Source organism: Mustelus asterias, chromosome 9, assembly GCF_964213995.1.
Source record: "Mustelus asterias chromosome 9, sMusAst1.hap1.1, whole genome shotgun sequence".
Taxonomy (NCBI): Eukaryota; Metazoa; Chordata; class Chondrichthyes; order Carcharhiniformes; family Triakidae; genus Mustelus; species Mustelus asterias.
Window position 1 is genome coordinate 131297533 of NC_135809.1, and position 25234 is coordinate 131322766.

Here is a 25234-nt window from a genome sequence, read left to right on the forward strand (position 1 = left end):
TTTGGCCCATCACGTCTGCACCAACTGTCCAACAGAGCATCTTACCCAGGCCGTATCCCTATAACCGCACATACCAACGCTGCCAATCCACCTAATCTACACACCTTTGGACTGTGGGAGGAAACTGGAGTGCCTGAAATTGGAAGGAACCCACACAGACATGGGGAGAATGTGCAAACTCCACACAGGTAGTCACCCAAGGCTGGAATTGAACCCAGGTCCCTGGAGCTGTGAGGCAGCAGTGCTAACCAGTGCCACCCCTTTATTATATGCAAGTGTAGGTAGATTATTCAGCCATTAAGAATATTGTTGCTGAGAATTCTTATCTTCACTTTTGCCAGCCATTAGACATGCTTTAGATATTCCATAGAGGAGTCCTTCCCAAATCTTTCCCTGGTGTGACCCCATTTTAATGCCTCAGAATTTGTGTGACCCTGGAGTGAAATTGGGATGGCACAAGGGCTACTGGGGGAGACTTCAGTTGTCGAGCTGGAACAGGCAAGGGAGTAAGAGTTCAGCATTGGAGGGAGTTGATGAAAAGGCAAGGTTTCTACAAAAAACCTACCTTTTCACGGGTTTTTCTTTTGCAGCGGCAATTGGGCCTAAGAAAGCAGTCCATTAGTCCATGCCCCCATGGAAAGAAAACCCAAGGATTTAGAGGGACCTTGCAGCTTTCAGGAATCAGCCCGATCTCCATAGCAGCAGCCAATGCTGTCTTGGAGCTTGGAACCCAAAATCTCATGGGGTTTGGGAAGCACTGCATTGGAGCAAGATCATAGATTATTTTTGAGAGAAGTGATGGCCTAATGGTGTTATTGCTAGACTATTAATCCAGAAACTCAGCTAATGTTCTGGGGACTCGGGTTCGAATCCTGCCATGGCAGATGGTGGAATTTGAATTCAATTTTTTTTTAAATGTGGAATTAAATGTCTAATGATGACTATGAAACCATTGTCGACTGTCGTAAAAACCCATCTGGTTCACCTGACATCCTTCAGGGAAGGAAATCTGCCATCCTTACCTGGCCTGACCTACATGTGACTCTAGATCCACAGCAATGATTGACTTTCAAATGCTCTCTGAAATGAGAACAGTTAGGGATGGACAATAAATGCTGGCCCATCCCGTAAAATAATTTTTTTTTAAATTACCCTGCTAGTTAGAGTTGTAAATGTGCCAAACATGATTTCCCTGACACTAAAAGTCAGATAGAGAGCAGCTGATATAGCACAGATCATAATAGAACCTGACGCCTTCTTGATCTGTATTGATGAATGCAATACAAAGTGGTGCATTCTCCAAATGGGTCATTAAGACAGTGAGAGAACCTGACATGGAGGAATCAATATATTTGTCATAACTCATGTATGATATTAGTGGGAGGAATAATTTTTAAGATATTCTTATAGCCCACCCAGAAGTACATGATGTCTTACAAGTGGAAATATGACATTCGGTTTTGATGTTGCCCCTCTATCCAATTGTTAGAAACAAGCTGTCAGAATATTAATAGAAAGACGGAAATGAAGAAAGAGTTGAAGAAGAATCTTTGTAATTAATTTTTAAAATGGGTGATACTGGGTGCACTTGTTTAAAAGGAATATGTTCAAGAAGGCTCTTAGAAGTCAGATTTGTGAGCCTCACTCAAGTGCTTTATCTTGGGTAAGAAAGTTTAAAATGATCAGATTCTGATACTTCACCATTCACAAACTGCTGTTTTTATTTGGAAAGATGAATAGCTGTTGAATTGTCCTAGTCAATTTTCAGTTGGACCAGTTTTTTGCTCTAAGTAGAAGGTGGGCAGAGAAAACCAGCAGCAAAGACAAACATGGATACGCATTCTGTATAAGAAAACCGGCAGACAAATTGGACTCGGAGCAAGCTGAGCGTAGTGTGGTGACATTGTTTTTTAAGGAGGTGCCTATGCTGTGTACCCACTTGGTCAGTGCTCCTGGTTCAATCCTTGATCTTATTAGCTGCAACAAATCTCAAATTTTAAATGGTAAAGGGTGATCCCACTGTGTTAGTCTAAGTGCGATAATGATAGATTGGGTTGGTCAGTGCCCAAATAAATTCCATGTTGTTGGAATTTTGCGCATTTGCTGTTTCTAAATGCTGACTGCTCTGCCAGAAAGCGTCATAGCTCAGCAACCAAAACCCCGAAAGCCTAGGGAATCGAGATTGGACTAGGGTATACAGTTGCAAGATGCCAAAAATGTTACGTTTAGTGAAATTTGAGTTCCTTCTGTCACATGCAGGGTTTGACACTCGGGGAGTAACCCAGCTAAGGTCAGTGTTGGAAACACAAAACAAGACCTTGTTTGTTAACAGTAACGTTGCGGCGTGACAGAGAAAAATGTACGGAAGGCAAATAAAAACACTTTCCAAACAAGTTACAACTTCCAGAATAAAGAATTCAGTTATGGAGGCAGATGACAGCCTGGTATCCTCTGGGTTTTTTTTTTGCTTAAGTAGGGATTTGATCTGAAAGGTGCTGCCCAGGCCATTGCTAAAATGTCTTTATGAAAAGATTTTTTTACAAATTCTATCCCCAGGCAATAACCCATGGCAGGAAATGAGCCTGGAATTTGCAAAGAGTTTTGATACAGTAGCTGCCACTTGTGGCCAACTTAAAGCAGCGCAATCCCTTCAGAATATTCAGAATTCTCATGAGTGTCGTTTCATCACTCAAAAATAAGATTCACCAAGTTTTATTTTAGATACTGAGGTCACCAATTTGAACAAAGGAATGCATGTGGTTTATAAATAATAAAACCAAAGGCAATTACAGGTAGTTTATTTGTCTTGTGATGTTTAACTAAAATACAATTGAAGATTTGAATTTTTTCTTCTTCCAGAGTCATTGTGGCCCAAGATTGGAGTACCCCTGAAAGTTGTAAAAACCAAAGAAAACAAACTGAGTAATAGGTTCTTTCCGTACGATGAGATTGAAACCGAAGCTGTCTTGGCGATTGATGATGACATCATCATGTTGACTTCTGATGAACTGCAGTTTGGTTATGAGGTGAGTGCATGGTGTTTAACATGGAAACATTGTCGCCCCCATCTACAAACTTGTTCCACATAACAAATCAGTGTGATATTTGTGCATTCTCTGGCTATGAAACCAATGGAAAGATATTTCTCACATATTATTATGTATGACGCAGCATAAAATAATTTGCATATGCAGGTAACACAATATATATTAGAACATAGAACAGTACAGCACAGAACAGGCCCTTCGGCCCACGATGTTGTGCCGAGCTTTATCTGAAACCAAGATCAAGCTATCCCACTCCCTATCATCCTGGTGTGCTCCATGTGCCTATCCAATAACCGCTTAAATGTTCCTAAAGTGTCTGACTCCACTATCACTGCAGGGAGTCCATTCCACACCCCAACCACTCTCTGCGTAAAGAACCTACCTCTGATATCCTTCCTATGTCTCCCACCACGAACCCTATAGTTATGCCCCCTTGTAATAGCTCCATCCACCCGAGGAATTGGATCTGCTTTGTGCACCAATTTGTAATGATATGAAACTTAGAAAGTTAGTTATTTTCTTCCATTAGCTTTTCCTTCTTGCCACAATTCTGTTCTACTCTTAAGCTTCATTTGATTTGATTTATTATTGTCACATGTATTAGTATACAATGAAAAGTATTGTTTCTTCCATGCTATACAGACAAGGCATACCGTTCATAGAGAAGGAAAGGAGTGCAGTGTAGTATTACAGCCATAGCTAAGATGTAGAGAAAGATCAACTTAATGAGAGGTAGGTCCATTCAAAAGTCTGATGGCAGCAGGAAAGAAGCTGTTTTTGGCTACTTCTGCGTAGAATTTTAATTAACTTACAGTACATTTATGGTATTCATAAAAAGGCTAATACTCATACTTAGACATATAGTTTACCAATGTGGGAGACTTGTTAACTTTTACCAGAATTGCACTATGTTTCAGTATCATGCAAAATATAGTATTATCAGTATCCTGTCAAGGTATCTGGGGGAAGGAGGCCATTCGCTCAGTTGGTGTGTGAAGCAAATTAACCACAACAGCTCATGGTTTGATCTCCTTTTCGGCTGAGGTGGACTTGGGACCTGCCTCCTCATCCTACCCATAGTAAACAAATCGCAGCACTTACTGTGGTTCCTCCAATAATTGCCAAGAGTCTTTGGGTGGAGGACTGAAGAAGAAAATCAGGATATATCTCCCCCATACAACGGGAGAGATGTGGAAGAGCTGCAGCTCCCAGTGGTCCCTGCAGTACATGGATAGATTTAAACTAATTTTTGGAGAGACTTTGCCATGTTCCATCTTCACCTGGGTGACTTGAGGCTAATTCTCCCTCTCTATCATTGACCATCCATGACATCAGGCTGCTTGTGTTTTGAGAAGAGGAAAGAAAATGGCAGAGAACTGAACAGCAACTATAGCGACAGGCTATGGAGGAGGGTTGTGTGTGGTAGGGCGGATGATGATGGTGGCCGGTGGGAGGAGGGGGGAGCGGAAGCAGGGACAACAGGAAGGAAATGACAAGTCGGAGATGGATTAAGAATTTCACCATACTCGATTCAAAATGTAATCTGAAACTGCAGCATTCACTAGAAATTAATTCAGCTTTAAACAGACGCAACCCAGTAGCTAAAACAGTTACAGATTTCCCCGTCCCAAATGCTGGACTTGATGATTTCACAAAACTAATCAACATTTATCCTACAGGCTCACTGCAAATCAGCTTAATTCCATAAATCTCATCAACCGACTGCAATGGTTCTGAAAATTGTTTGGATTGTCAGCATTAAACAGTGGTTCAGTATTTTTAGAAGAGAGAAATAGGAGATGTATTTGTGAAATAAACTAAGTGCATGTTTTCCAAAGTATTCCCGTGAATCTAAGAAAATCCTTGGTTCTATATAATGGAACAGATTGAACTTGGAGATGAGGGTCAGTTGGATAGAATAAGAAATGGAGGAGTGATGGGGAGTGAGCAGGTTGGTGGAAGCAAAGAGGAATAGAGAAAAATAAAATACTGTGAAGCTTGTTATTTCTTCCATTACCAAACTAAAGAAAGGGAACTAGTACCAGAGAAGACTGGTCGAAATGGAAGGGTAGAGGATGTGGAGCAAGTTGAACATGGCAGGTGAGTTCAAGGAAAACAGCACAGAGAGAATCATAGCTCATACTTTGAGAGTTAATGAGATACGTTTTTCACACTTTGTGGATTCATGTCCTCCAGCTTATTGCAAAGTTTAGTGAATATTCAGAACTGTTTGCTTTTATTGTGTGTACACATCTACTTTCTTCCCTTCAAACAGCATTCAGGTTAAAGCAACGTGTAAGAATACTTTGCTATACTGATGTCATTTATGGGGGAACCTGACGTTCCCTCAGTTAAATTTCTGTAGCAGCTGCAACATTGATAAGATGGCAGTTGTTTCATGATGAGTTTTTATAAGGCGTGTCAGTATTAGGAATATCTTAGAGCGAGCATTGAAAGTTTTAGTCAAGACTTGAGACACAGCTATGCACTTGTTAAATTATATTTGTTGAGAGGCTGAATGAGAAATTAGGCTAAGTTTAAAGTGGTGTTGTCTTGTGGCACAGTGGATAGCGTCCCTATCTCTGAGTCAGAAGCTCTGGGTTTGAGTCCCACCCCAGGACTTGATGGCCAAGGAAGGTACATTCATAACACGGTTAAACAAGTTGTCTGTGCCAACCTTCAAATCCCTTCAAACACACGGCATGGTGGCACAGTGGTTAGCACTGCTGCCTCACAGCGCCAGGGACCTGGGTTCAATTCCCAGCTTGGGTCACTCTCTGTGTGGAGTTTGTACATTTTCCCCGTGTCTGCGTGGGTTTCCTCTGGGTGCTCCGGTTTCCTCCCACAGTCCAAAGATGTGCAGGTTAGGTGGATTGGCCATGCTAAATTCTCCCTCAATGTACCCGAACAGGCGCCGGAGTGTGGTGACTGGGGGATTTTCACAGTAACTTCATTGCAGTGTGAATGTAAGCCTACTTGTGACACTAATAAATAAACTTTAACTTTAATTTTAAGCTTTAAACTTTAACTTAATGGTGTGGTAAGAGCGGGAGAGATGGGCAGTGGTGCCCTTCAAGCTACAAGCCCCTGGCATCAGACTAGTAACTTGTTCCTGGAACAAGTAGCAATGGAAACAGACTGCCTTAGTGCATCACTAGGTTCGGAAAGAAAACTGGAATTAAAGTGGTGGAGCAGGAAGGAGTGCTTTGATATAGGGATAATAGTTCTATTGTTTCCCAAAAGGGGAAAAGAAAATTAATACAAATGCAGGACACAGTTGATATGTATATTTCCAAGATTTTAAGAAGGGTACCAGAATACAATTTGAAAATATCTTAATAAGGAGCCCCAAAAGTTTTTTAAAATATTGTTCATGTTGAATCTACATTCTTGTTAAATTTGTTGTTTTCATTTCAAAATTGTAAGAAAATGTAGCAACAATCAGAAAAGTAAATTGAACTTCTGTATTATATTTTGTGTGTGATTGGCTAACAGTAAATGTGTTCTACAGTACCGTTAGCCTGTGGCAAATCTGCAGAATAAAATTAGCTGGTTTATGTGTAAATAGTTTACAGTTTTTTTTAAAAACCCCAAGAAATAAAAATGTTAAAAATGAAAATGTTCCTGCCTGTAACAGAATTTTCTTTCCCTTTAGGAAGTTAGTCAACCAACTGTTAAATTTCAACCTTTCCTGTTTTATTTCAATTGGTGAACAATGACAACCTATTTGGCACAAATCTGAGAAAAAAAAGCTGTCAGCTTTTTAAAAAAGGACAAATCGGTTTCCTTGTTATAGTTTGAAGAAAACAGCATGAGGAAACATACTGCCCTGGTTGAAGTGGATCATCATATTTTCTGATTTTCCCTCAACCAGCAGGCATTAGTGGATGGTGTTAATAAACTGGAGTAAATATATTTTTATTTTACTTCTGATTTCTTCTTTTAATGTTGCTCATGGACGACTTGTGTTTTAGCAAGGTAATGAAGGCTTCCTTTGTCCCAGTGTCCGCCATTTCTCGGTCTGGGTTCTCAAAGATATTTAACGACTAAGCATATCATTTCCTAAAGTGATTGATATAACGGATGCAGGACAGCAAAAGCAAGTAGTTGCACCTTTGACAGTGTAGGAAACTCATAGTTTGCAGGAATATCATGCTGCTACGCTGTAGTTACTTTTCTTCATCAGACAGTGACTGGAAAAGAAATAAGGTTGTTTTTATAAGTTCAATTTATAAATTATGAAGTAATACTTCAAGTGAAATTAGGTATGAGCACAAGATTTGTACAAGTGCAGGCATTGTTTGAACCAAATTCCACCTATACTCGCATTACAGGGGGTCATTAGTATAAGTCTGTTTTGACATTTATGCAGGGACATAAAGCTCCCCTCTCTCTTCATAAGAATATTCTATTCCTATATTTTGCAATCTTCATGGGAACACAAAGTATGGGAAAAATTAGGTTGTTTTTCCCATGAAGCTGGCTGCTTCAACTCGTTTATGTACAATGTTTGCTCATCGATACACTGCAACTTAACCCTGAAGGGGGTGAAGAAAAATCAAATAAATTTTCACATTCAAAATATTTAAGCAAAAACTCCATCTATCGATCTAACCTTACAACCTACGCTATTAAACTTGAACCAATTCTCTTCTATGAATAAGATTTGCAAAGTCTGAAGTAACTTGTTGAAGGGAGCCAAAGAAAATGGATCAATGTATGTGCATATCTATCCATACCTTCATTGCTACGCCCCAAAAGCAACCATTCAGGGGTGGCATGGTGGCACAGTGGTTAGCACAGCTGCCTCACAGCGCCAGAGACCTGGGTTCGATTCCAGGCTTGGGTCACTATCTGTGTGGAGTTTGCACATTCTCCCCGTGTCTGTGTGGGCTTCCTCCGGGTGCTCCGGTTTCTTCCCACAGTCCAAAAGATGTGCAGGTTAGGTGAATTGGCCATGATAAATTCTCCCTCAATGTTCCCAGACAGGTGCTGGAATGTGGCGACTGGGGGATTTTCACAGTAACAGTGTGAATGTAAGCCTACTTGCGACTAATAAATCAACTTTACTTTTACTTTTCGTGTGTTGCCTCACCCAGTCTTGGTGAACTTGCCAGTGAGAATAGGATCTGATATTATGTAAAGGAGTGGAACCTCATCATGCCAAGTGCATGGGTGAAAAGAATAGCAAAGAAGATTGGTTCCTTCATATTTACGTAAACCTTTTTCTGACTTATATGGTACTTAATAATATGGCACTTGAGAGGGTTTATCCACAAGGAGTAATTCAAAATGATAGCATTTAATGTTGTTACTGTCATGTTTCTGGGAGATTAGGCATTTACTTCTGTAAATGCACGCATGAGGAAGTAAGCCCTGAATGAAACTTGTTTGTCAAATATTCATTGACTAAAACCATTTTTGCATCTGCTTTTACTTGTGCAACCCGTTTATCCAAGTTATCGCTTGGATTTTTATCGAGGCAAAAGCCAGCACAGGCTGTGCATTCTAGCAATGCTGAGGCTTCTCTGAAGTCAGTAGAAATCTCAGTAGCAGCCAGTATAGTACCGCTCTATCATAAGTGCCGAGCACTGGATATCTCTGAACATGGTCTCTATAACACTTGTGACTCTTGAAATCCTCTCAGGAAAGATGCAGAATGTGGCCATGGTGCAACATCTGACATACTTCATTGTGATTAATGCATTAAAACTCCTTGCATTATGAGATCAGCTGTGAGGCAGTAGCATTCAATTTGTGGTTTCAAAATACAAGTGAATCGCCCTTGTGTACTCCATTGTCATTTCTTACCCTGGTAATAGATGTATTCTTCACCTTTTGAGGTTCTAGACCAAAGGATGGATTGCATCTATTTTAAAATTTGGTATATCAACACTTGCTTTGAGTGTGACTAAGAATCAGTTTTTTAAAAATTAAACTCATAATTGCAATGTTTGCATCGGAAACCTGATCCCCAATCAAAGAATGAAGAAAGTGTTAGATAACCTAACATTCCAGTACAAGACATGCAAAACAAAAACAAAAAACACGGGATAAACTCAGCAGGTCTGACAGTATCGGTGGATAGAGAAATGCAGTCAGCATTTTGAGTCCATATGACCCTTCTACAGATCTATAGACCCTTCCATAGATGTCAGACCAGCTGTGTTTATCCAGCATTTTCTGTTGTTATTTCAGATTTCCAACATTCATAGTATTTTGCTTCCACTACAAGATATCGGCTGTGCATAATCTAAATTATTTACTTCGGTATTGCACAGTAATGACATTCAGGTGAATCTATACAAATAATAGCAACAGAAGGAATAATTATTTTCTCCATTGTTTGAAGTTATTCTGCATAAATAACTTAATTGATGAGTAATCAATGTACCAGAAACATCTACTAGTGCTCCTCATCAACTGACTGCTTAAGTGTGAGAGAAGCCTGGGATAACTTTTCACTCTGATTTGGTTTTAATTTACCATTCCTCTTCTGGTTCAAATTTTTAGGGCTAAGATCCAGTACAGTTCATAAAATATCTCAGCAGCAGCTAGAGAATGTTTTCAACCTCTTGGAAAATCAGACTGAGCAATGTATCGCAAAAGATGGTGGTTGCCACAGAAGGCTGTGGAGGCCAGGTCATTGAGTGTATTTAAGACAGAGATAGACAGGTCCTTGATTGGTTAGGAGATCAAAGATTACAGGGAAAAGGCAGGAGGATGGGGTTGAGAAACTTATCAGCCATGATTGAATGACGGAGCTGGCTCAATGGGCCGAATAGCATAATTCTGCTCCTATGCCTTATGGCCTTATGTTGAAGCTTAGAAATTTGAACTGTATTGTGTCAAAACTTTATAAATCACGCTCCCATATTCCATTTAGTTTGATTTGATTGTCTACATACAATATTCTTAAGGTTGCACAGTGAGAACATAATAAACGGATAGATATACAGAACAACAAGCAGGAATTGTTTCTAAAAAAAATACTACAAATGAAAAATGGACAGTCAGCAGCAGTTACCAATAAAATAAAGGAGAAAAACCAGTGAGAAATGCAGCTCGTCTTGCGTTTTCCTCTCAGCCAGCCAATTAAGGATTCAAAATAAGGTTTATGTAGCAAAACTGAAAAAAATGTCAATGACATGATTAAACTTGACTATAAAATTCCTTCATCTTTTAGTACTCTCATTAACATTTGTACTTGGAGGCATCAACATCTTTCAAAAATCAGGAATGGCAGTTAATTTTTCTCCAGCTCTGTCACTTTGTGCCCCAGGCTACCATTACTTGCCAGCATGCAACAATATGATTCTGTCAATGCAACAGGCAAGATCACCTCAGGACTTCTGTTTCTGAAAATAATTTGCAAACAAGCTGCAGAATACTTTTCCCACCTATTTTAAGCTATTGCTTATTTTTTTTGTTTCTGAGAGAGTCTAGCTGCGATAGAGGGCCAGACCAGAAAAAGAGGAACGGGCAGATGATGAGTACATTCATTGTCATTATAGAGAGTGTCCATGAGCCTAGGTCAGGACTTGCTGAGCAGGGGTGGGGGAGCGGGGGGGGGGGGGGGGGGGGGTGGCGAGAGAGCAGTAATGGAACGAGCAACTGTGGTGGATGGGTTCTCGAGTAGTGACCTCCCGCCCCCTCCTGTATGTTTTCATAGAATCCCTACAGTGCAGAAGGAGGCCATTCGACCCATCAAACCTGCACCAACAACAATCCCACCAGGCCCTATCCCCGTAACCCCATGTATTTACCCTGCTAATTCCCCCTGACGCTAAGGGGCAATTCATCATGGCCAATCAACCTAACCTGCACATCTTTGGTTGTTTGCTACTCCAGAGTGCTTGTGTGTTTCCTCACTACCATGCGCCAATTCATGATGCTCGTACACACTATGCTGAGGTCTCATTCCATTCCTTTATCTCATCACTGGAAACAAACCACTGAAATTGCCCTTATCACTGATTATTTTGGCAGACATCTCAAACTCAACTCTGAGTTTATTGTTTGCACCTCCTTGGTCTTCCCACACCCAACAACGAGATCCCCTGTGAGAACTCCCATGCCCCAGGATTACCCTTGTGCTGCTGCACCCCAACACCCTTATTTATCACTCGAGTGACAGTAGAACTTCAAAGTCAGATCCTGAGCTGACTGCTGATTGCAGCAATTAGGCAGCCTTGGGAACTACAGTGCAATGTCAAGCTGCAGTTGAAAGCAATTGCACTCATTGTACTCCTGGTAACTTTATGTACTTAAGCAGAAATTATTTAAATGATTTGAGAAGCAGATTTTCCCAAATTCTTTCATAGGACTTGCGCATTTGTCACTCATCCCAAATGGCCCGTGAGAGGTAGAAGCAATACACCTTCTTGAACTGCTATTGTCCACGTGATGTAGGTACACCTATAAGTGCTGTTAAGGAGGGAGTTCCAGGTTTTTACCCAGTGACAGTGAAGAAACAGTGATATAGTTCAAAGTTATGATAGCGTATGTCTTGGAAGGGAACTTGCAGATGTTGATGCTTCCATACATCTGCTGCCCTTGACCTTCTAAGACAGTTGAGGTCACAGGTTTGGAAGTTGTTGTGGAAGGAGCCTTGGGTGAGTTGCTGCAGTACATCTTGTAGAAGATCCACACTGCTTCTATGATGCATCAGTGGTGGAGGGATTGAATGTTGAAGGAGGTGAGTGGGATGCCAATCAAGCAGGTTGCTTGCCCTGGATAGTGCCAAGCTTCTCGGGTGTTGTTAGAACTGCACTCATCCAGGCAAGTGGAGAATATCCCATCACATGCACCTTGTAGATGGTGGACAAGCTTTGGAGAGTCATGAGGTGAGTTACTTGCCACATAATTCCGAGCCCCTGACCTGCTCTTCTAGGCACAATATTTATGCTGGTTCAGTTCAGTTTTTGGGTCAGTGATAACCACCAGAATGATGATGGTGGGGTTTCAGGGATGTTAATGTCATGGGGAGATGGTTAGGTTCTCATTTGGTGGAGATGGTCATTGTCTGGCGCTTGCATGGCACGAATGTTACTTGCCACTTAACAGCTCAAGCCTGAATATTGTCCACGTCTTGCTGCATTTGGACACAGACCGCTTCAGTAACTGAGGAGTCAGGAATGTTGATGAATGTTGTGCAATCAGCAGCAAACATCCCCACTTCTGACCTTATAATGGAAGGAAGGTCATTGGTGAAGTAGCTGAAGATAGAACATAGAACATAGAACACTACAGCGCAGAACAGGCCCTTCGGCCCACGATGTTGCACCGACCAGTTAAAAAAAAACTGTGACCCTCCAACCTAAACCAATTTCTTTTCGTCCATGAACCTATCCACGGATCTCTTAAACGCCCCCAAACTAGGCGCATTTACTACTGATGCCGGCAGGGCATTCCAATCCCTCACCACCCTCTGGGTAAAGAACCTACCCCTGACATCGGTTCTATAACTACCCCCCCTCAATTTAAAGCCATGCCCCCTCGTGCTGGATTTCTCCATCAGAGGAAAAAGGCTATCACTATCCACCCTATCTAAACCTCTAATCATCTTATATGTTTCAATAAGATCCCCTCTTAGCCGCCGCCTTTCCAGCGAAAACAATCCCAAATCCCTCAGCCTCTCCTCATAGGATCTCCCCTCCATACCAGGCAACATCCTGGTAAACCTCCTCTGCACCCTCTCCAAAGCCTCCACATCCTTCCTGTAATGTGGGGACCAGAACTGCACACAGTACTCCAAGTGCGGCCGCACCAGAGTTGTGTACAGTTGCAACATAACGCTACGACTCCTAAATTCAATCCCCCTACCAATAAACGCCAAGACACCATATGCCTTCTTAACAACCTTATCTACTTGATTCCCAACTTTCAGGGATCTATGCACACATACACCTAGATCCCTCTGCTCCTCCACACTATTCAAAGATAGTTTTGCCTAGGACACTACCGTGTGGAATTCCTGCAGTGATGCCCTGGGACTAAGATGATTGATCGCCAATCACCACAACCATCTTCCTTTGTGCTTGGCATGATTCCAACCAATGGAGAGTTTTCCATCTGATTCTCATTGACTCCAGTTTTGCCACGGTTCCTTGATGCCACATTTGGTCAACTGTTGCCTTGATGTCCAGGGCAGTCACTCTCACCGCACCTCTTGAGTTTAGCTCTTTACTCCATGTTTGACCATGGCTGCAATGCAGTCAGGAGATGAGTGACCCTGGCGGAACTCAAAATAAACAGCAATGAGCAGATTATTGCCATTTGATAGCATGTCGATGTCACTTGTAGCAAAGAGAGTGGCAAATGTTGTGGCTTTGTTTAAAAAGGGCTGCAGGGAAAAGCCTGGGAACTACAGGCCAGTGAGCCTCACATCTGTGGTGGGTAAATTGTTGGAAGGTATTTTGAGAGACAGGATCTACAGGCATTTAGAGATGCAAGGGCTGATTAGGGACAGTCAGCATGGCTTTGTGAGTGGAAAATCATGTCTCACAAATTTAATTGAGTTTTTTGAAGGGGTAACCAAGAAGGTAGATGAGGGCAGTGCAGTTGATGTTGTCTACATGGACTTTAGCAAGGCCTTTGACAAGGTACCGCATGGTAGGTTGTTGCACCAAGTTAAATCTCATGGGATCCAGGGTGAGGTATCTAAATGGATACAAAATTGGCTTCTTGACAGAAGCCAGAGGGTGGTTATAGAGAGTTGTTTTTCAAACTGGAGGCCTGTGACCAGCAGTGTGCCTCAGGGATCAGTGCTGGGCCCACGGTTATTTGTCATTTATATTAATGATTTGGATGAGAATATATGAGGCATGGTTAGTAAGTTTGCAGATGACACTAAGATTGGTGGCATTTGTGGACAGTGAAGAAAGTTATCTCCAATTGCAACGGGATCTTGATCAATTGGGCCAGTGGGCTGATGAATGGCAGATGGAGTTTAATTTAGACAAACGCGAGGTGATGCATTTTGGTAGATTGAACCAGGGCAGGACTTACTCAGTTAATGGTAGGGCGTTGGGGAGAGTTACAGAACAAAGAGATCTCGGGGTACATGTTCATAGCTCCTTGAAAGTGGAGTCACAGGTGGACAGAGTGGTGAAGAAGGCATTCGGCATGCTTGGTTTCATCGGTCAGAACATTGAATACAGGAGTTGGGACGTTTTGTTGAAGTAGTACAAGACATTGGTAAGGCCACACTTGGAATACTGTGTGCAATTCAGGTCACGCTATTATAGAAAGGATATTATTAAACTAGAAAGAGCGCAGAAAAGATTTACTAGGATGCTATCGGGACTTGATGGATTGAGTTATAAGGAGAGGCTGAATAGACTGGGACTTTTTTCTCTGGAGCATAGGAGGCTGAGGGGTGACCTTATAGAAGCCTATATAATAATGAGGGGCATAGACAAGGTAGATAGTCAATATTTTTTCCCAAAGGTAGGGGAGTCTAAAACTAGAGGGCATAGGTTTAAGGTGAGAGGGGAGAGATACAAAAATGTCTAGAGGGGCAATTTTTTCTCACACAGGGTGGTGAGTGTCTGGAACAAGCTGCCAGAGGTAGTAATAGAGGCGGGTACAATTTTATCTTTTAAAAAGCATTTAGATCGTTACATGGGTACAATGGGTATAGAGGGATATGGGCCAAATGCAGGCAATTGGAATTAGCTTAGGGGTTTTTTTAAAAAAAGGGCGGCATGGACAAGTTGGGCCGAAGGGCCTGTTTCCATGCTGTAAACCTCTATGACTATGACTTTCAGTAACTTTATTGATGATCAAGAGTAGACTGATGGAGTAATAATTGGGCCGGTTAGATTTGTCCCACATTTTATATATAGGACATACCTTTGATTTGATTTGATTTGATTTGATTTATTATTGTCATATGTATTAACATACAGTGAAAAGTATTGTTTCTTGCGCGTTTTACAGACAAAGCATACCGTTTATAGAGAAAGAAACGAAAGAATGCAGAATGTAGTGTTACAGTCATAGGGTGTTGAGAAAGGTCAACCTAGTGTGAGGTCGGTCCATTCAAAAGTCTGACAGCAGCAGGGAAGAAGCTGTTCTTGAGTCGGTTGGTACGTGATCTCAGACTTTTGTATCTTTTTCCTGGCGGAAGAAGATGGAATAAAGAATGTCCGCGGTGCGTGGGGTTCTTAATTATGCTGGCTGCTTTATCGAGGCAGTGAGAAGTGTAGATAGAGTCAATGGATGGGAGGCTGGTTTGCGTGATGGATTGGGCTACATTCACGACCTTTTGTAGTTCCTTGCGGTCTTGGGCAGAGCAGGAGCCATACCAAGCTGAGATACAACCAGAAAGAATGCTTTCTATGGTGCATCTGTAAAAGTTGGTGAGAGTCGTAGCTGACATGCCAAATTTCCTTAGTCTTCTGAGAAAGTAGAGGCGTTGGTGGACTTTCTTAACTATAATGTCGGCATGGGGGGGCTAGGACAGACTGTTGGTGATCTGGACACCTAAAAACTTGAAGCTCTCAACCCTTTTTACATCGTCCCCGTTGATGTCGACAGGGGCATGTTCTCCTTTACGCTTCCTCAAGTCGATGACAATCTCCTTCGTTTTGTTGACATTGAGGGAGAGATTATTGTCGCCGTGCCAGTTCACCAGATTTTCTATCCCATTCCTGTACTCTGTCTCGTCATTGTTTGAGATCCACCCACTACTGTGGTGTCGTCAGCAAACTTGAAAATCAAAATGGAGGGGAATTTGGCCACACAGTTATTGCCACTTGATAGCATGTTGATGACAGTTCCCGTAATTTTACTGATGATCAAGAGTAGACTAATAATTGGCCAGTTAGATTTGTCCTGCTTTTTGTGTATCGGACATACCTGGGCAATTTTTTACATTGCTGGGTAGATGTCAGTACTGTAGCGGTACTGAAGCAGCTTGGCTAGGGGCAGGGCTAGTTCTGAAGCACAGTGTTGTCAGGACCTATAACATTTACAGCACCAGTGCCTTCAGCCATTTCCTGATATCACGTGGAGTGAATTGAAATGACTGAAGACTGACATGTGTGATGCTGGGAACCTTGGGAAGAAGCCAAAATGGTTCATTTACCTGATACTTCTGGTTGAAGATAGTTTACCCTTGTCTTTTGCATTGACGTGCTGGACTCCCACATCATTGAGGATGGGGCTCCTCCTCCAGTTGGTTGTTTAATTGTTGACCACCATTCACGACTGGATGTGAATGTCCAAAGATGTGCAGGTTAGATGGATTGGCCATGCTAAATTGCTCCTTAGTGTCAGGGGTCCAGCTAGGTTAAATGCATGGAGTTATGGGGATAGGGCCTGGGTGGGATTGCGTTCGGTGCAGACACAATGGGCCGAATGGCCTCCTTCTGCACTGTCGGGATTCTATGATGTGGCAGGAGTGCAAAGCTTTTGATCTGATCTGTTGGTTGTGGAGTCAGTTAGCTCTGTCTATCGCATGCTGCTTTCACTGTTTGAAATGCAAGTAGTCCTGTGTTATAGCTTCACCAGGCTGACACTTCATTGTCAGGTATATCACAGAACACAAGAAATAGAAGCAGGAGTGGGCCACCTGGCCCTTCAAGTCTGCCCCGCCACTCAATATGATCATGGCTCAACTCCTTTCTGTGCCATTTCCCCCTAGCCCTCTATTCCTCGATCTATCAAATATGTAGCCTCCACCACTTCAGTGGGCAGAGAATTCCAGAGATTCACCACCCTCTGAGAGAAGAAGTTCCTCCTCAAATCTGTCCTAAACTGACCCCCCTTTATTTTGAGGCTGTGCCCTCTAGTTCTAGCTTCCTTTCTAAGTGGAAAGAATCTCTCCATCTCTACCCTATCCAGCCCCTTCATTATCCTAGAGGTCTCGATAAGATCCCCCCTCAGCCTTCTAAATTCCAACGAATACAAACCCAATCTGCTCAGTCTCTCCTCATAATCAACACCCCTCATCTCTGGTATCAACCTGGTGAACCTTCTCTGCACTCCCTCCAAGGCCAGTATATCCTTCCGCAAATAAGGGGACCAATACTGCACACAGTATTCCAGCTGCGGCCTCACCAATGCCCTGTACAGATGCAGCAGGACATCCCTGCTTTTATATTCTATCCCCCTTGCGATATAGGCCAACATCCCATTTGCCGCCTTGATCACCTGTTGCACCTGCAGACTGGGTTTTATGTGTTTGAAAAAGTTCACACTTCACTCTTCTAAACTTCAAAGAATACAGACCCAGAATATTTACTCTCTTTTGAAAGGACAACCCTCTTATCTCAGGAGTTAGCCTGGTTCTCTTTTGGACTGCCTCCAATGTTCCTATATCCTTTTTAAGGTAAGGACCTTACACTTCCCCACATTAAACTCCATTTGCCAGGTTTCCACCCAGTCACCCAATCTATCTATATCCCGCTGCAGAATCACAATATTCTCATCACAATATTCCACCTATCTTCGTGTCATCGTCAAATTTGGAAATCTTGCATTCTGTTTCTTCCTCCAGGTCATTAATGTAAATAGTGAACAATTGCGGGTCAAGAACTGATCCCTGCAATTCTCCACTGGTTACATCTTTTCAATCTTGAAAGGACCCATTTAATCAAACTCTCCGTTTTCTATGTGACAGCTAGTTTTCAATCCATGCTAACACACTCCATGGGCTTTTATTTTATGCAGCTGCGTCTTATGCAGTACCTTGCCAGGTGTCTTTTGGAAATCTAAATACACTACACCTACAGGTTCTCCTCTATCTATTCTCCCTGGTGCTGCTCTAGGCATGCCCTCCTACATTATGTCCACCGATCTTCAACTGTTTCATAAATGACCATCCTTCCATCGTAGGGTCAGAAATGGGGATGTTTGCAGATGATTGCACCATGTTCAGCACCATTCCCAACCTCTCAGTTACTGAAGCAGTCTGTGTCCATCTGCAGCAAGACCTGGGTAATATTCAGGCTTGGGCTATTAAGTGGCAAATAACAGTTGCACCATGCAAGTGCCAGGCAATAACCATTTCCAACAAAAGAGAATCCACCATCTCCTCATCTTGACATTTAATGGCTAAATCCCCCCACTATCAATGCCCTAGTGGTTACCATTGCGCAGAAACTGAGCTGTACCAGCCCTATAATTACTAGAGCTACAAGACCAGATCAGAAGCTTGGAATTCTGTGGAGAGTAACTCAACATCTGACCCCCCCAGTCCTGTCCACCATCTGCAAGGCACAAGTCAGGAGTGTGATGGAATTATGGATCAAACTCCTGGAGCTCCCTTCCTAACAGGGTAGTTCAAAACATGGACTACGCAGCTCAAGATTGCAGAATCCCACCACCAATTAGGGTTGGACAATAAATGCTGGTCCACCAACAACGCCTACATCCCATGAATGATTTTTTCAAAACTCATCATTCAACATGAGAGAAAAAGGAATAGAAAGATATGCTTAAAGGCTGAGTTGAGTTAGATGGGAGAAGATTTGAATGGGGTATAATCTCCAGCATGGACCTAGAAACTAGAAGCAGGAGTAGGCCATTCGACCCTTCGACTATTTGGGCTAAATGGCCTCTTACTGTGCTGCGTTTTTTACATAATTCTACGTAGTAATAAGGCAGCACGGTTAGCTGTTAGCACTGCTGCCTCACAGCGCCAGAGATACGGGTTCATTTCCGGCCTCGGGCTACTGTCTGTGTGGAATTTGCACGTTCTCCCTGTGTCTGCGTGGATTTCCTCTGGGTGCTCCGGTTTCCTCCCACAATCCAAAAATGTGCGGGTTAGGTTGATTGGCCAAGGTAAACTGCCCTTCAGTGTCAGGGGGACTAGCTAGGGTAAATAGGTGGGGTTATGGGGATAGGGCCTGGGTGGGATTGTGGTCGGTGCAGACTCGATGGGCTGAATGGCCTCCTTCTGCACTGTAGGGATTCTGTGATTCTGTAATGGCAGAACTTTTCTTGAAGCATGGTGAGCGAAGTGCTGTTTGTGTCACCAGAGTGTGATTTGTATAAAATTGTAACTCGATGCATGAATGAAACATTCTCAAACACAAATGCAAAAACAAACTGTTGTCTTGTAAATTGGCATATTGTTTATATTCCTGATTATACCACTGTCAATTACAGCTGCAGGAAAATATATTCTACCCTCCAGCTTGAGTTCCTGAATCATAAGCATATGTGCTGGCAAACTAAATGCTGGGTTAACTACATCTGTGCATTCACCTGGAGGCATTTAAATGTTGTTGAGAATAGTTTCCTAATTTTCAAAAAAAAATTTATAAATTTTATATTGAGTTGGCATATTTAAGAACTTCGTTGTTTAAGTTAGTCCTTTATCGCTGCTGCAGTTGATAGAAAATATTCAAAATACAACCTAAATTATAAATCTTGCTGTCAATCATATGGTATAGTACACAGAACACTGTTCCTTTTTCCAAGATATCTGAGCCTTATTTAAATTGAAGTGTTTTACTGGCTACCACAATACTTTGTCATAGTTTCACAGCCCAAGCTTTGTTCTCATGAAGTTTAACTCTTAATTTTGTCTCGGGCACAACTGCCAGTCTTACCCATGAGGGGACCCCATGACTAACATCGAACATCTTAGTGGACAGTCATTCTTTAAAGGCAATGTAAAAGTCACATGAGGCCTCCTTCCTGCCCCCTTGTTCTTTATTTTAATGGAGACTGGGAGTCATTCAGGGTGAAGGAGTGGAACGTGCAGCACGTAAGGAGAATACACCCTACAAAATATTATCATGCATTGTGGGTAGGTCAAGCATATCGTAAAGATTCCAGTAAAGAGCTCTGCAGAGGCGTGTGCGTTTTACACTGTAGGAGAAATATACTTGTTACTCTAAAAAAAACTTGCAGCTAAAAATGTTGATCAGAACAGCTTATTTCAGGTAACCAGATGGGAGGCAATGGCCGAGTGGTATTATCGCTAAACAATTACTCCAGAAAGTCAGCTAATGTTCTGGGGGGCCCGGGTTCGAATCCCACCACAGGGGATGGTGGAATTTGAATTCAATAAAAAATGCCCAGAATTACGATGATCGTGAAGCCATTGTCGATTGTCATCTGGTTCGCTCATGCCCATTAGAGAAGGAAATCTGCCACCCTTACCTGGTCTGGCTTACCTGTGATTCCAGAGCCGCAGCAATGTGGTTGACTTTCAACTGCCCTCAGGCAACTAGTGTTGAGCAAGAAATGCTGGCCAGCCAGCGATGCCCATGTCCCACGAATGAATAATAAAGTATGTCAACCAGTGCACCAAATGGGTTCCACAGGTAACTGACTCACTTTTTAACACAGCTGGGAAATTAGCAACTTGCCCAAGTTGTAGAGTGCAGCAGATGATGCACACATAGCAGTGTGAGCTTGTACAGTTAAAACCCTCACAATTAATACCCTCAACCCATTTAATGGACAGGGCTACTGCTAACTGACTGCCTAAATTTAATGTGACCAAAGAATCCTTCACATCCACAGCAGACTTTACAGGAAGTTGCCTTTGGTTTCAAGAACAACTTTGTCTTCCAAAAAGATCTGGATATGAAGATTGCTGAAGAGGTGGCTCTGACTGCCTTGGAGGTAAAGGAGCATGGAGTGGACAGGATGATCAGGACAATCCTCACTTGGAGGATTCTTGGGTGGCAGCTGCCAGGGTCTTCCAAAATTAAGTTATCAAATTTAGGATTCTCATCTGATCGGTAGTCTAACTTTATTATCACTGCCAAAGCAAGACTGGCCTTTTTCGTGCTCTCTGTTAAGGAAGTTGCATATCTTCCACCACTCCATGTCCCTTGTGCACTGTCAATCACCCTGTCCACATCCTCAGCAACACTACCTCCCCTACCTTCCTCCCTTACTTCATCCCCATGAAAGAATCTGTGCCGATGCGTAGCAAAAATTTGGCAAAATAGGAAAGCAAAAGGCAGGGAATGTCACTGACTCGGAGGAATGTGGAGCCTGTACTTACAAGAGCTTAAATGGCAGGTCTTCATCATTGTTCTTAACCTAGAGCGAGATGGCACAGAACAAGGCCACTAGGAACCATAATGCTGTGCCAGGAACTATCATGCTGTGACAGCTCTGGAGTAGATTGTTAAATTTTTAATTTTTTTAAAAAACAGACCATTGTTAGAGTCCTAGACCTGAGCCCCAAAAAGGATGCTTCGCTCCAGGTGTAATTTCACTGACAAATTAGGGATCTTTTTATCAAAGCAAGCTTTATTCATAACATTGTTGAAATATAATCCAAACAAAATGAAGCAGCTTAACTTTTAACAATTGCACAATAGTTAAAAAAAATGAAAGGAAATAATTCTAATTTCTAACATATCCCTATTTCAGTTCCAAATAAACAACATTTTCTATTAGACTTAAATGTTTAAAGTTTATTTATTAGTGTCACAAGTAGGCTTACATTAACACTGCAATGATGTTAGTGTAAAAATCCCTAATGCCACTTTAATACAGTTAGCAAGCCCAGGCATACTTGCTGCAGATTGTGTCAACAGTTTTGAAGCTTTCGGAGGGGTTTTGAGTTTCAGAGCAGCTTGCAGACTTCTGTCTTTAAACAAACCCCAGCCAGAAACTGAACAGAAAGCTGTTTCTCTCTCTACTATATACCTAGCTCCTCCCATTAACCACATTATCACATGACCTGCAAACCTAAACCCACCTTCTATTTATTTAATCAAAAAAAAACTCGGGGGACCTTTTTTGTGAACAACAGTCCATTAGTTCTCTCCTAAGTAAACACTTCACGGCTAAAATGAGTAATTACCCTGCCTTTCCAGCATCTGAACTGTATTCCTACCAGACATACTGACCATCTGTAGAAACTCTGTTCACAACGGGCGGGCCCATAAGGTCCTGCTGCCAGCTAGCGTGCGCCACCTCCCACTGCTGCGAAACATGCCGCCAAGTGGGAGAAAAATCCTATCCACCATATTTTGGAACTACTGTGTTATGTTGCACTTGAATGACACCAAAATGATAAATTTAGAACTTGTATTCTAAAATGGGGTTGTGTTTGGGATACCTGTCTCTGACTCTTGTGCAGGAGGAACCATGTTTCCTTTTTACTGCAATGATATAGCAAATGAGTTTGAAATAAAAGTATGCAAATACATAAACAATTTTTTAACTGAGCAGTTATATATCCTGTTCTATTCCGATCACTGACAAATGTCGTATCTTGACGGTCTTTGAGAACCACTGCCCCATTTTACACCTAACCAACAATTGGACCTCCATTCAGCCTATTAGCAACAAAGAACTGAAGTAGCAGTAATAGTCTTGTGCTCCAATTAAAGAAAATTTAAACAGTCCTGAGGGGTTTTTGAGGTGACTGGGTATTGCCGAAACTTCAGACAATACAAAACTCTCAAAGCCAGTGTCTCATTTTAAAGACATAATTTTTATTTGACCAGTGAGTGACAGGGAGAAATTATCACAGAGTCCTAGGCCTCTCAAGAGGGAAGAGCAGCCAGTTTTCTCCAATAAACTCTGACGTACAATGGTTAGGAAAGGTCAATTATACTCTTTTCTTATCATTAGCTTTCAATAAATCATCTTCAATACATATTAATACCTGTCATATACTCCAGCCAATTGCACCTTACCTTCTGGCATAATGGTATTTCATTAGTTCGTAAAATCTGGACATATCTTCCCATTTTGGCTGACTCAACATCCTGTATCCCTTAGTGACCAGACACCTGGCCACTAAGTTCAAAGTTAACATTCCCACAAGTTCCCCTCCAGGTCACTGTCAACTCAGACTAACACATGATCCCGTGTCCGGGATCAGTGAATTAGTCCTATGCATGAAGTTGCCCTGAACGTTCCACCATTAGAAACTCTTGTGTATTTCCAAGGTTTCATTGTTCCCTTCGGATGTGGTTTTGTCCTTTTGCCCTCTACCATCATGTTTTCGCAATAATCTGCCTCTGGCCAAAGTGAGCAATGATTTTTATGAAATACATTTATAAAGTAATTTAACACATTCCAAAATATCAACATATATGTCTCAAATCATTATCACTTGTTTGAATTTCTTACTGCATTTCATATGTACGCAGACTGCTCCCTTGTTGGCTTATAGGTCTGATTTAAAATCATTTATCTTAATGCTGGTAGTTTTGTCAGTGTCTTAAACATCGAATGATTTAAAATCTTCACTAACCTTTGGGGATTTTTCCCCCTACAATATGAACTAGGAGCAAGAGTAGGCCACATGGCTTCTTGAGCCTGCTCCGCCATTTGATAAGATTATGGCTGATTTTAACCTCAACTCCACATTCCCTGCCTCTCTAAACATTCAATCCCTTGCTTATCAAGACTCTATCCACTTCTTCTTTAAAAATATTCAAAGCCTGTGATTCCACCACCTTTTGACGATGAGAGTTCCAAGGACTCTCAAACCTCCAAGAGAAAAGATTTTTCCTCATCTCTGTTTTAAATGGGTGACCCCTTATTTTTAAACAGTGACCCCCAGTTCTAGGTTCTTTAAGTTTAAGTTTATTTATTAATGTCACAATTAGGCTTGCATTAACACTACAATGAAGTTACAGTGAAAATCCCCTAGTCGCCATACTCCAGCGCCTGTTCAGGTACCCTGAAGGAGAATTTAGCATGGCCAATCCATCTCACCAGCACGTCTTTCGGACTGTGGGAGGAAACAGGAGCACCCAGGGGAAACCCACGCAGACACAGGGAGAACTTGCAGACCCCGCACTGACAGCGACCCAAGTCAGGAATTGAACCCAGGTCCCTGCCGCTATGAGGCAGCAGTGCCACCGTGTCGCCAAAAGGAAACATCCTCTCCACTTCCACCCTGTCAATATGCCTCAGGATCTTGAAACGAGCTTATTGGGCATTTTGGGGTTAGGTCTGTAGTATGACCATAGTGGCGGAAGATTGAGAGAAACCTGCTCAAGCAGTAAGATAACCTTCTTTAATCTTTTATTGCAGGCACAAATCAACATTAACATTTTTTGCATTCCTACTTAAACGATATCATCTTGGAAATTCATCAAGAAATATCCCCCCCCCCCCTCCTGTCTAACTCACTTTAATAATCCCTATTTGCAAAGTGGTGAATGGCACCGTGTTGTACATTAGGAGATAACTGATCAGTTGCAGAGGTTTTCAAAAGATCTCATTTCTGTTAGAATGAATGATGTTTGATGAGTGTGGAATAACCAAGTGATAGGTTGTACTGTGTGACTCCAAATTGTAACATAAAATCATTTTGATTTGTTCTATCAGACTAAGCTACGCACTTTGCACTTCTGAACAACTGCTGGGTGATTGCCTAACTGCAGGCATTCGCACACATTTTCTCTTGAAATTCTCATTCTAATGAACAAATTCCTTGCTAACTTGTAATTCATGTAGCAGCTGCAAAGAGATCCGAATCCATTGTGTGACAAACAGAAATGTGTTCTGATGTGACAGAACCCCTGGTCTGAGTTTTCTCAGCATAGGCCAACACTGAATGATCTTGTCAGAGGATTCCAAGGTTTTAAAAGTTTATTGAAGTCTTGGGGGAGGCCAGTCGCTTCTGACTTGAATTGCATGTTACAAAGCCAATTTTGGAATCAAGAAAGTAAAAACAGATTTCAGTTCCTTGAACAAGAAGTAATTGAATGCCGTTGACTCGAAGCCTGTGAATTTGAGGGTGCAGAGTTTCGAAAGGAACCTTCTGTTCACCTGTGCAGCTGGCATGTTAGACCACATTTCTTTCTACTCTTAGTCCAGAGTTATGGAATTCAAGGTTCTGGCTATAGAGAAGAGGAACCATTATTTTAAAACCTTAATGCTGTGTTCATTCAGGAAACCAAAGAGAATCACTTGGGCATTAAGCAACAATTGAAAATAAATTATTTTCTCTATCCTGCTTTTGATTAACACATCTACTGTACAGAAGCCAACCTTCACCAGAAACACAACAGTCTAGTTCAAAAGCAGACAGGTGATAAACAAACATATTAATCATCCATAATTGCACATCTTTATTTAATACTGCATTTTTTTAACCTCGAACAAAATCAATGGCGATTTACTAATTCGTCCACGGTGGCACAGTGGTTAGCACTGCTGTCTCACAGCACCAAGGACCTGGGTTTGATTCCCGGCTTGGGTCACTGACTGTGTGGAGTCTGCACGTTCTCTCCGGT

At 42.0% G+C, this 25234-nt stretch overlaps 1 protein-coding gene across 9 annotated transcripts in view; it reads left to right on the forward strand.

Moving 5' to 3' along the window:
- Nucleotides 1-25234, forward strand: part of ext2 (exostosin glycosyltransferase 2) — a 180245-nt gene that overhangs the window by 140113 nt on the left and 14898 nt on the right. For all 9 annotated transcript variants that reach the window (XM_078221034.1, XM_078221030.1, XM_078221029.1 and 6 more), the window contains one exon: nucleotides 2860-3026. In XM_078221034.1, the coding sequence (XP_078077160.1) occupies nucleotides 2860-3026 (167 nt within the window). The remainder of the gene's footprint in view (nucleotides 1-2859; nucleotides 3027-25234) is intronic.